This window comes from Megalops cyprinoides, chromosome 22, assembly GCF_013368585.1.
Source record: "Megalops cyprinoides isolate fMegCyp1 chromosome 22, fMegCyp1.pri, whole genome shotgun sequence".
In the NCBI taxonomy this organism is placed as follows: domain Eukaryota; kingdom Metazoa; phylum Chordata; class Actinopteri; order Elopiformes; family Megalopidae; genus Megalops; species Megalops cyprinoides.
This window is the reverse complement of record NC_050604.1, coordinates 16,075,424-16,087,605: the sequence shown is the minus strand read 5'-3', so window position 1 is coordinate 16,087,605 and position 12,182 is coordinate 16,075,424. Positions and strand designations below refer to the sequence as shown.

The 12,182-nt window shown below is 50.8% G+C and overlaps 1 protein-coding gene across 1 annotated transcript in view; it reads right to left on the bottom strand.

The window, feature by feature from the left end:
- The window catches only part of lrba (LPS responsive beige-like anchor protein), a 195,403-nt gene that overhangs the window by 136,667 nt on the left and 46,554 nt on the right, over positions 1-12,182 (bottom strand). The window contains exons 23-30 of the mRNA XM_036516523.1: positions 7,173-8,861; positions 6,821-6,996; positions 6,355-6,508; positions 5,962-6,142; positions 4,614-4,744; positions 3,678-3,785; positions 3,263-3,404; positions 2,765-3,110 (exon numbers count right to left, since the gene is read on the bottom strand). Coding sequence (XP_036372416.1) covers positions 2,765-3,110; positions 3,263-3,404; positions 3,678-3,785; positions 4,614-4,744; positions 5,962-6,142; positions 6,355-6,508; positions 6,821-6,996; positions 7,173-8,861 — 2,927 coding nt within the window. The remainder of the gene's footprint in view (positions 1-2,764; positions 3,111-3,262; positions 3,405-3,677; positions 3,786-4,613; positions 4,745-5,961; positions 6,143-6,354; positions 6,509-6,820; positions 6,997-7,172; positions 8,862-12,182) is intronic.

Genomic DNA, 12,182 nt, shown 5'->3' with positions numbered 1-12,182 from the left:
TAACAGATTAATGCATTATACCACCAACTGTCAAAAGTTTTATTACCTACTGAAGCACTCATTTGTGTAAAATCTACTTCATTGTACACTTTGCATTAGGTGTAGGTGATGGAGCAGCTATTCTGCCAAACGAATCTGATCTTTTCATGCTTCTGGTTAGATGACGGGGATAACCTGAACACCCCTTACTCTAACAGCATTTTACATGTTTCACTGGACCAAACAACATTTTCAAACATAGTATTAATCCAATTAATAATGGGGTGTTTTTTTATTAGCCTACCAGAGCCACAAATGCAGCTCTGAGGGGCCACACAAGGCCCTTGGCTCACACATGACCCTCCGGACTGTTCAAAACTCAATACCATTACAGCACAATAGAAAAGAATACAATGCAATACAACAAATTCATGGGGGTGAAGGAAGCTCAGAAGTGACACCCACTCTCCATATTCATGTTTGAATGTCCGTTGATTAACGGCCACCACACTCTCCGCAGTGAAAGACCCAGGGCGCTCTGAGGACACGGTGTAATGACTCACAAAACAGACTAGCGCAAGGCCCTGCTCCTAAATCTTTAACTCATCAGTCGCTCTCAGGGGGAATGCCCTAAAGATTCTCCCATCTCTTTTTTCCCCCTCCTCCTGGAAGTCGTGTATATGAGCCCGGTGTGTGCCGGCACTCCGCCGGCTCGTTTGACTGCTCCTCGACCAAAATCCCCTCCTTTCAGTTTCACTTCTTGGCTGCCTTCCTGCAGTTTGTCTATACTGATTGCAGAGGTCCTGTAACAGACTCCTCCTAGAGCAGAAGGCTTCTAGATGGCAGTTAAACAGCAGAGCACTGCCCGCTAAAGGAACCTCCGGACTGAGACAGCCTTGTTGTGTCCTGTGTCATGTGACTGCTTTCGATAAACCCCGACACACTCGGGTTACCGACGAAATGCACACACCTCCGTCCTTCTGTATTCATGCTGCTCACTCAGCCGCGGTGGACAGTGTTCTGCCTCCCTGAATGCCCCACTCTGCAAGGCTCTCAATGGAAGGGTGTTGAGTAAATCACCCCGGTGCCGCGCCGCGGGCGGCTACATCGTTTACCAGCCTCTGCTTTGTATCAGCAAATATTTGCAGACTTACTGTCAAAACAGGAATATCGCGCAAAGATATACAGTGAAATACTGAGTGCTGGGGCAGTAAATAAATCAAAGGGATACTTCACCTTTGACCCGTCCAATTTTATCTGCGAGGTTCTGTTTTTTTCCTACACGCAGAGATCGTAAATTGCTTAAGTCACAAAGAGCATTCCTGTGTTCGGCTGTGAGTGTAACACACTGGTATGGCCCTCTGAGCACTGCTGTAAGACGCCACACACAAGCACGAGGTGTATATGAGGAAATAAACAAGCGTGCGGGCGGGTAGGAGGCGTCTGAGGCGGTGGTGGGGTTCTCCATCACTTCAGCTCCAGGATGAGTGTGTCGGAATAGCAATGCCAAAAAGCTGCCACACTTTAAAACCCACATTTTTCCCTTCAGAAGGAATAAATGAATCTGTGCCATCAGCCACCAGAAATGGTACATTGGAGAAAAATAAACACCAGAACCCTCAAACGCAACTCAGCTGTCTGTTTAAAGCACAGTAATCCTCTTCAGCAGCTGCAAACTCCTCCAGCCAGAGAATACAAGGAAGTTGCGCACCCAAAGACATATTTCAGTGAGCTCAGAGACTGGAAAGAACTGTGCTGGGGATGCTTGATGATAAAGATCAGAGTTGGAGGTGGAGGGTGTGCAGACGGAGAGGGCCTCACTGTGCCGGGCCTGGTGGATCTCCGGGAGATAAGGCCGGCTCTCCGGCCTGGGAACGAGGACGCTCGGTTCCGCCTCTGGAGTGGGGCCGCGGGGCCCGGCGGAGCGTGGCCCGGCCCCCTTCTGCCGAGCTGTGACTCTATACTCTCCAGCAGAGCGGCCTGATAATCCCTGAGATATGAGGAGACGGGTGATTCCTGACACGGCATTCCACTGATAAACACGGGATCAGAGGGAGGCCGGGGGAGACCCCGCGGACGCAGACACAAGCTCCGCTTCCAGGGACTCCATTTTAAGCTCCGCTAAAACAGGGGGGGTGTCTCCCGCCGAAAAACACGCTCTCTCGCGGCGCTCTGTGTCTGCCGCAGAACAATGCCCTAAATGCAAAGCAGACCCCGGTCGTTCTCCGTCACATCGCCCTGTCTGCTGCTCCAGAGGTTCCCACTAAACCCTGACCGCTCTGCCGTCTCCCGGGGGGGCGCCACTTATCCTTCCAACTTGGGCTTTTTTTTTCCTAAACAGAAGAAGCCCTGGATCCACCGAGGACGGGATGAGACAGCAGGCCTGTAAATAACAGGGATATGCTGAAAAGCGATGAATTCCTCCAGCGGCCACATCTTGGCACATCCAGAGGCCTCTGGCAGCGGCCTCCATTGTTCTGATCTGTTTTCCTGAAGACAGGTACCATGGCCGGTTTGTTTGTGCGCAGAAAATGCTTCAACAGCAAAAAGCCTCAACTCTTCAGAGGATATCAGGAATAAAGAGCTTCAAGGCTCAAAAGGGGGCTTCTGACAGCATGTTCTGAAGATACACAGCAGCTAACTTCTTCATAAGCGCTTTTTATGTGAAAAAAATTCTCAGTAGTTTTCAGTGGTTTCCACAGCACAACCTGACCTGCTTAGTGTGCTGCTAGAACAATGAGGAAGCTATGTCCTATATGAGGTCAGAGGTCACAGGAATGCCCACCTGTCAAAGGAGCGGAACTGCTGAGATTTGTCCCTGGCGGAGTCGCCCACAGCCCCCAGGAAGGCGGGCGGGAGGAGGCTGGGGTCCACCATGATGTCGTCGGCCGGCCCGCTGACGAGGCTGCGCAGGATGTCCTTGACGTTGACCGGGGGCGTGGCCTGACGGCTCCTCGCCTCCGAGGCCGGAGCGGAGGGCACCTCGCTGACGCTGTCCGGCCTGGAGCCGGCCCCAGCCTGCGACTCCGCCTCGCTGGCAGCGAAGGAGCCCTGCTCGTCCCCGATGCCAGAGTCCTTCCTCTGGGGGGACACGCCGTTGTCCAGCGCGGCCTGGACGCCCCCACCTGCCCCTACAGGCAGAACACAAGAGGACTCATAGCCCAGTTCCACTTCAGAGAAACAACCATTTCTGGTGATTTGTATCAATGTAACACTTGTGACACATTACTGAGAAGCGCTGTATAGGACATGAGTAGTCTGGCGGCCGGGGGTGCTGTAGTACCTCTGCTCTTGCTGGACTCACTGCGCTGGACTCGTCCCCTTTCGTTGTGGGGCTCCAGGATGTCCCGGTACTTGGACACCATGAGGACAGAGATGAAGTAGACCACCGCCAGGGCCAGGAACTGCGCCTGCTTACTGTCCTCCTGAACAGGGGGTGAAACAGGCTGTATACTGGCCGTGTGCTGGCATGTGTGTGTGTGTGCGTGTGTGTGTGTGTGCGTACAGAGTGAGTGTAGTGTAGTGGTGTGTATAGTGCATGGAAGTATAGCGAAGCGTGTATATATAGTGTGTGCGAGTGCAGTATGCATGTGCATGTATTTCACACGTATGTGTGTGGGAATGTATCCCTTGTGTGTGCTCATGCATTGTGGGTGTGCCTGTATCGCGCGTGTGCATGTGTGCGCGTCTGAACTCACCATGTCTCTGAAGACCACTGCCCGCAGCCGGCTGATGTCTATGTCCTCCAGCAGCTGGTCCACATCTCCAAAGTGAAACGTCCCTCCTGTCCCGACGTCCAAAGGACTCTACGAGACGCCAAGACCAGGCACAGAGCAGGTTTGACCACGTTCACCCTCAGCCCTCGTCATCATCCAACACACACAGAAAGGGCAGAGCAATGGCGTTACAGGACGAGGAGCCGAGGTGCCGTACAGAGGCAGCATGGATCACTCCATTGCATCACATCAATAAACGAACAAAACAAAATTTCACATCTAATTGGAGTTTAAGCTCATGAACTCTGTATCAGAACTGTGGGTGTTTGTATAAATAACACCCTAATGTTGTGAGGAAATAAAAATGTTTGTGCCTGCCATGACAGAGTGGTTATCGAAAATACGCCTGACATAAACACCAGAAGGACAGGAAAGCTACGGCAGTAAGGCTTGCAAGTTGCAACAGTGGGACCTGACCGGTCCTCCAGGCTCTTGTGCTTCTGAACAAAATGCTCCTAAGAAACGTGTAACCTAAAGAGTAATACTCACAAAGTCCAGCAATTCCATTAAAGCAAACTACAGACCCTAACAAGATTTCTCCTTCTCCTTCAGGGCTGCAGAGAGTGAATGATGCATACAGCACCCCTACAGGCCTATTTTGGGATTACAGGAGCAGGTAAGGGGATGAGGCATGATGGTGTGTCTCTGTCACACACAGATTCCCTCATTTTTACCACCTGGGAAAGAACCTCTCACCCTTAAATGTGCAGTGTGAGAGTGCGTAACAGGCTACGCTAAAACAGGTTCATGACAGCTGAACTTGCACCTTTCCCCATCTGTAATGACACCTCTCCTTCCTGCCCCTGTACCACAGTGTGACTGAGACTGTGCGCGATGGAGGAAGGGGGAGGCACTTGCCTGGGAGGGACCTGATCTGGCAGCGCCCCCAAGGCTTTGTCCGGCCTTCTGCCCCCAGGCGTTTTCCGCGCCGGGTTTGAAGTGGGAGTGCTGCTGGGTCTCCCAACAGCTCCGCACAGCCATGGCACACACTGGCAGACGGAGAGAGAGGGAGAGAGAGGGAGGGAGAGGGAGAGAGAAACCGACGGGGGGGGGGCAGAAAGAGAAAGGGGGGGGATGGGAGCGGGAGAGAGAAAGGGGGGGGGGGGGGGATGGGGAAAAGAGTAGATAGAGGGAAAGAGGAGAAAGCAGGACATGTTTTACACCATACGAACAAGAGCCTTGTATCAGCGAAATGGGACTGTAGTAATGGATTGCAGCAAAGAGGTCTGTGGGGCACTACAAGGCACGCTACTCAATTTAGCATGCATCATTTTCTGCTCAATGTTTGGTAACGTCAGGTACTCTCCTGCCACGGCAAAGCACTTACAGTTTCTAATCTGATGTATTGCACATCATATTTAAGCACAGGATTTTGTATTCCGCGTTCGCTCTCCCTGACAACTGACAAATGTAAACTCTGAAACGTTTAGATTATAGGAATTATTCCGGCTGGAATGGACTAGCTTTTTCCATTATAGCGCGCGTTCATATAACCATTTATAAAGAGAAACAGGAGAGACCTTGTTACAGGCCTAGAAATCAGATTACACAGCAGCAACAGGGAGCACATACCTCATCAAATATTAATTCCATAAAACCCAGCTTTCAAAAGCAAGAGTCAAGTCAGGCTTCAATTTCTCCCTCTCTCTCTCTCTCTCTCTCTCTCTCTCTCTCTCTCTCTCTCTTTCTCACCATCGCAGCGGCCAGATATAAATCTAATGATAATGTGGCTCCAATTTAACAGCTAAGTATACTCGCGACCATTTTGTTTACCCCATATTTCACAGGCTGTATTTAAGAGGGTAAAGGCAGAGAGTACGGGCGTACGTAGCGTTGCCCAAACAGAGCTGATGAGGACAGCTTTATTAATCACACCGAGACTCAGGGTGGAGCTGACGCTGGGGACTGTGTGCGGAGAGGCTGGGTGAAATGAATAATGTAGGTGCTTCAGTCTTTGATTCCGTTCAGCCTTATTGCTGGCGTTGCAGCTTTATCACAATGGGGTATAAACAGCCCAAGACCCAAGGCTACGTCCGAGACTATTACGGTGTAGCGGATAAGCGCGCTCGCCCTTTCATGTCTCCGCAGTGAGGAGGGTTGGAATAACATGGTTGTAGAGAGGAAAACCGCTCGGGGTGGAGGGAGGGGTGCGGAGTGCGAAGTCAGGCAGGGGGTGGGGTGGGGGAGGATTGGGGGGGAGGTTTACCCAGGCGAAGGCACTGCCTCAGGACACCCCCCGAGGACATGTTCTTCTCGGCCTCGATCTCGGTGAAGCTGAGCGAGCTGGCGAAGATCAGCACGTCCGCCAGGCTGACCAGCCTCTGCAGGAAGGTGACGGAGGCCTCCGCCGTCAGGCCCTGCGGCGGCTCCACGTTCTCCAGCTCGTGCTGCCAGGGGAACCACGGGGGAGGGATCGCACGGGGAACACAAGGAACACGATGATGCTGAGAAACATCCAACTGCCACAAACATGGAGCCAGGGAAGAACCACGCTGCAACACCAACTACATACAACACATTGTCTAACTGTTTGAACGGAGTCCGAAAGGTTAAGGACAGATATAGAGGGGCAGAGAGATTCCTCAGATCTGACGCTCACAGAGGAGGAGGTGGCGGCAGACAGCAGAGACAGGATCCCTCCGGACGCCATGATGAGGTTGTCCACCACCTGTGACATCAGGTGAACCGTGTTGTGCACGAAGATGACGTTCTCGCTGCTGTTGACGAACTCCATCACCGTCTTGGTGGAGTGGCTGGAGAGAGGAGGGAGGATCGGGGGCGTGAGGCCTGGGGTACAGGTTTATCCACAACTGGTGTAGGAGGAGCCGTTAATACAAAACACAGGGTGACATGCTCTCAGAGACCTTCAGGTCAGGTGTGTGCAGCCGAGGCAATGCACACATAAAGACTGCAACAGTGTTTTATCGCTATATTTCACCAGGCTGCTTCTTAACCTACACATATAGAATACATATCTGCATTGCGGAGACTTCGTGATTTGACTGAAGGTAAATTCCTTAGACCTCCCGACAGGGTCAAACGGGGGAGACGCTACTGCCCCTCACCTTCTCCACATCTGAACATCCGTCTCGATGGAGAACAGCAGGTCTGTCAGCAGCCGCTGGTGCATGTGGGACCACTGGAACTCTGGGATGCGGAACATGGTGGACCGGTCTGAGGAGGAGGACTCCTTAGCCTGTGGGGTGGAACCCAGGGCTGCTGCCTGGCCTTGGCTGCCATCCTGCCCCGAGCAAACACAAGAATTAGCACTAATGAAAACTGCAGGTACATTCTTTGATAAGGTGCTACAGGTAAACTGAGACCTTTAACATGCAGAGACCCTCTTATGACAATAGAGCCAGACATTAGGATCAGATGCAGCTTACAGACACAGTTCAGTGTGAAACCGAGCCGTACCTCCGATGGCTGTCCCTTTAGCTCCAGCCTTTCTGTGTCAGAGGCCACGCTGGACACGTCCAGACGGGCGATCTTCATCTCTTTGGTCTTAGCGGCAGGGCCAGCACTCTCTGGAGTGCTCCTTCCAGCTGCCACTTCCATCTTCGTCTCCTCTACTGTGGAGGGGTCTGGCCTGTCGGTATCTGTGGTGACAGCGGGGTCCGGCCTATCAGTGCCCTCAGTGACAGCGGGGTCCGGCCTATCAGCGCCCTCAGTGACGTTGGAGTCAGGCCTGTCAATGTCCTGGGAGACGGGGGTGTCTGGTCTCTCAGAAGACGGATTCTCTTGGCTGGGGTTAGGTGCTGTGGGTGTGGCAGCTTCAGTTACAGGTTCCTCAGTTCCTTCTCCACTCACCGGGTGCTTTTTCTCTATGGGCTTAACCCCTGCCTCACTCACCGGCTGCTCTTCCTCTATAGGCTTAGCTCCTGCTTCACTCACCGGCTGCTCTTCCTCTACAGGCTTAGCTCCTGCTTCACTCACCGGCTGCTCTTCCTCTATAGGCTTAGCTCCTGCCTCACTCACCGGCTGCTCTTCCCCTATAGGCTTAGCTCCTGCTTCACTCACTGGCTGCTCTTCCTCCAGAGCCTTAACTCCTGCTTCATCATCAGGCTTCTGTGTGACACCCTCCTCTTCCTCCTCCGCTGCTACAATGGTGGCAGAAACAAAGGCGGGGTCCTTCACACTGTGGTCACTGACCTCGACTTGGTCACTGATGAGCGAGACTTCCACCAGGTCCTCATCATTGACAGCAGTCCCTGCCTCTGCACTTTCTCCAGCGTCTTTCACACTGTCACCTGCAGTGCCTGCACTGTCACCTGCAGATTTCACACTGACGCCTGCTGTTTCTGTGCTTTCATCTGCTGCTTCTCCACTCTCACCTACAATTTCTGTGTTGGCACCTGTAGCCTCCTCACCGTCACCCGTAGCCTCCTCAGTGTCACCTGTAGCCTCCTCAGTGTCACCTGTAGCCTCCTCACCGTCACCTGCAGTCTCCTCAGTGTTGCCTGTAGCCTCCTCCCTTTCACCTGCAGCCTCTTCACTGTCACCTGTAACCTCCTCACCGTCACCTGCAGCCTCCTCAGTGTTACCTGTAGCCTCGTCCCTTTCACCTGCAGCCTCCTCAGTGTTGCCTGTAGCCTCGCCCCTTTCAGCTGCAGCCTCCTCACCGTCACCTGCAGCCACCTCACTGTCACCCACAGCTCCCTTCTTGCTCAGTGCTTCAAGCTCCGTTTCATTGGCATCAGACGCCTCCACTGTGGTCTCCTGCTCTATGCCCTCTGCACTCACAAAAGCATCTGCAGCTAGGCCCTCGGGTTCTACAGGCACATCCTGGGACTTTCCTGCACTGTCACTGGGAGTCTGACCTCTGTCCTCCTGGGCACGTTCCTCCTCCTCAGCGGTTCTCTCTAGGATGTTGGCCACAGTGATGGGCGACCGCTCCTGATCGATATCGCTGAGGGAAGGTGTGTCCACCGCACCCTCCACGGTCAGCTCAATGATGGTCGACGGAGGCGTTTCCTCTCCATTGGCCTGGGTCAGGGCGTCTGCGTCCTTGCTGGACCCTGAGACCGTTCTGATGCGGCCCGACCCCTCTCTCTGGTGCTCCTTGAGCACGCCTGCCAACCTCTCTTTGTGCTCCTCAAAAGTGACCTGGAGAAAGACACAAAAACACAATCTGGCGATCTTCTGAAACCCTACTTCCCTTCTAAAGCCACAATATGTAAGATGTCACAAGGATCACAAGAGAAAGCCACTTAAAACAGAAGCAACTGGTTAAATTTCCTTAAAGGTCACCTCACTCTTTAATCAGCGTTTGATTCATCTGGAGCAATTCAGACTAAACCGACTAAAAAAAAGATCAACGTGTACGCGGATTCAAGCACGACGGCATGACGTGCATCGCTGCGATCTTTAAACAACACCCCGCAGCGAGGCACATCGGTTACAGTGAGCACGTCGCATGGAACGACGGGCCTGATGGGATTTAACGGGGAAACAGCATGTCTGCGATCGCTGATTAGATTCTGTTGCGTATGTGCTTGCCTTGCAGAGAGCGCGGTCGCACGCTCAACAGGCAACAGCGACTCATTACTTACACTACATTCGTCTCAGCAGCCCTGCAGACAGAAAGTCAAAGCGGGCCGGGGGAAAATTCACCGTGGCGCACTTTACCGTTTTTACCTACAGGCATCTACATTTGTAAAAGAAAACCGTATTATGCGCAATTAATTAGGAGTTATTGTTCTAAATTAGCCGGCTACCAGGCTGCTCATTAATCTTCCACATCGCTTGATTGTTAATCTATAGTTGTTTTCTCCAGGCAGAAAGCTTCTAAATGCCCCAGTGGTTAAAGATTTTTTTTTCAACAGGCCAACAATCACAGCGTTTGCAGTTCCATTTATTTCGGCTTAATTTGACATTCGATATCAAGTAAGTAGCAGTAGTCAATCGAGGTGAACGTCACACTGCTCTTATGTAGTACGGCTTCGCTGGAATACACCGCATGATTTCATAGCAGATCCATGTAGAGATGGAAATATGCCATTAAATGCCATTAATATGGCCCGACATGCAAAATTAGAGTGGGGAGAAAGTACCACTTTGAGTAACAGAGTCCAGCATTTTGGAAACACCAGTTCCAATTGCAAACATGTGACCTACCCTGGGAGGCCCCTGACATCGCCTTCAATCCGATCTCATTTAAAATTCAGCCCCACATCTCGGTGGAAGAAATCACAACAAAAGGAGCGGCACGGCCGGGAGAAACGTTTGCATTAATATACAAAAACAGTGTGGTTTTATAATGTGACAGCTAACATGATGTTAACTGGATGCCCCCGTGCCAAATCACACAGTAGAGAAAACCATCCAAACTACCGTCCAAGCTACGCTTTTTTATATAAATGACTGACTTCTGCTGAAAAGCATTAAATATCAAATTACATGAAAAAGCATTTTCCAGGTACTGTATGCATCCCACCTTCGTACACATAATCAAAGACACACCACAGGCCCTACGGTGGCAGATTAAAATGAGTAGGGCTTTCTTGCTCATTGCTACAGATTGCTGATCATAGATAGACATTTCTCTTAAACATAGACCAGTCACTCAACCGCAGTCTTTACAGTGACAGTCTGGGTGGTGTACCACTGAGCAAGACATACACAACATATTCCCACAGGCAGACATAAACAGATATGCACACACACATGCATAGACACACATCACTATAGACATACCCACTCACTCTAAAAATAGAGACAAACATGTACACACACCCTCCAGACATAGACACATGCAAACCCTGTAGACAGACAGACACACACACACACACACAAACACACACACACACACACACACACACACACACACACACACACTCACTCAGAGTTTGGTTGAGAGTCCAAGGCCCCCATTTAGATCAATAGATAGAGTGAAACCACAGAACAAAAGGGAAATAAGAATTGGAGCACACCCTAATTGGATTAGCTCAGAGCAGTTCCCAGCAAAATCAATGCCGTTTGCTGGGCAATGTACCGTGGAGTATCTAACTTCGTTCTTTTTTCGAAACCACTTTCCCCTGCCTATTAGATGCAAGAGCGAGGGGTTGCATTGGCTGAAGGTGGCGCGTGGGGATTCTGTAAGGGCTTGCTCTAGGAACGCACAGGGGATATGTCCATCTGAAGCACGCACACGTGCAAATCTGTGTCCGTGCCTGCAGGCACCCACCACCATACTATGGGACATTATTTTCATGATTTCTGTTGCGAAAGATGAAGCAGCATACCTCCCGCATAAAATACACATGACAGTGACACCGCGATAACCTCTCCTGACAGGACTGCGAGGAATCTGTACTTTCAGCAGTCTCTGTGGGATTGGGACAGTCCTCAGCTTAGTTACAGGGCCTCCCAACCAAAGCTAGATCACGATACTTCATTTGTTAGATCGGCGATTGTCGTATGTCGTTTCCATACCAGAATCTGACAGCGAATGCATGTATGAATGTGTATTAGTGTGTGAGTGAGCTGAAGAGGAGGAGGAGCTACTTTCAGTCGGCTGGCCAAGCGGGAACATTTGCCAAAGCCCTTACTCTCCTCATAACTGGACAAAATCCAGCACCCCCACCATCCTGACCTGCGCTCCACCACCACCCCTCTCTCCCACCCTAAACTCCAACCAGGTGTCCATGCTCACTGCCCACCAGACCGTGCTCACCGCAGGCCGCTCATCAGAACCACTAAGCTATAAGAGGAGCACGACCAACCTATTATTTTTTTGATATCCATTTGAAAAATGTACAGAAAGTGGTTTTCAACGTGATATAAAACTAGATTCTATGTGAGAAGATATTAATTTAATTTTGCAACTTTATTGGTTGCAGTTGTTTGCAAAACATGAAATAAAGTTTTCATGAGAACTTTCAGAGAACTTCTCATTTATACCAATACATAATGACCTCATTAGGAGTGCATCTTGCACCATATTTTCACATAGTTATATACTCAACCTATACTAATCAATCTGGTGCAGAAACAAGCAATGATTTCCATCTGTATGCAAAAATGTCACATGGCAAAAACCAGCTGAACAAAGAGAGCAGAAACATCTCACATATTCATGTGTATTTATATTTAATGTGATCATCCTGATGGTCTGGTTAAATTTATGGGACTTTCACTTATTTTCTCAAACACTACGCACACTCCTGAGCAGGACACCTGGATCCCCAGAAAGAAGAGAAACTGCTCCTGTGATCCAGACACACACACACACAGAGCTGTACACACACACACACAGAGCTGTACACACACCACAAAAACACAGACATACATTAAAGAGCGCACAGATTAACTCAGTCCTACATACACACAGGCATATGCACATACACATACACAAACATGAATAGTGACACACGCATATATACACACGCGCGCGCACACACACGCACGCGCGCACACGCACGCGCG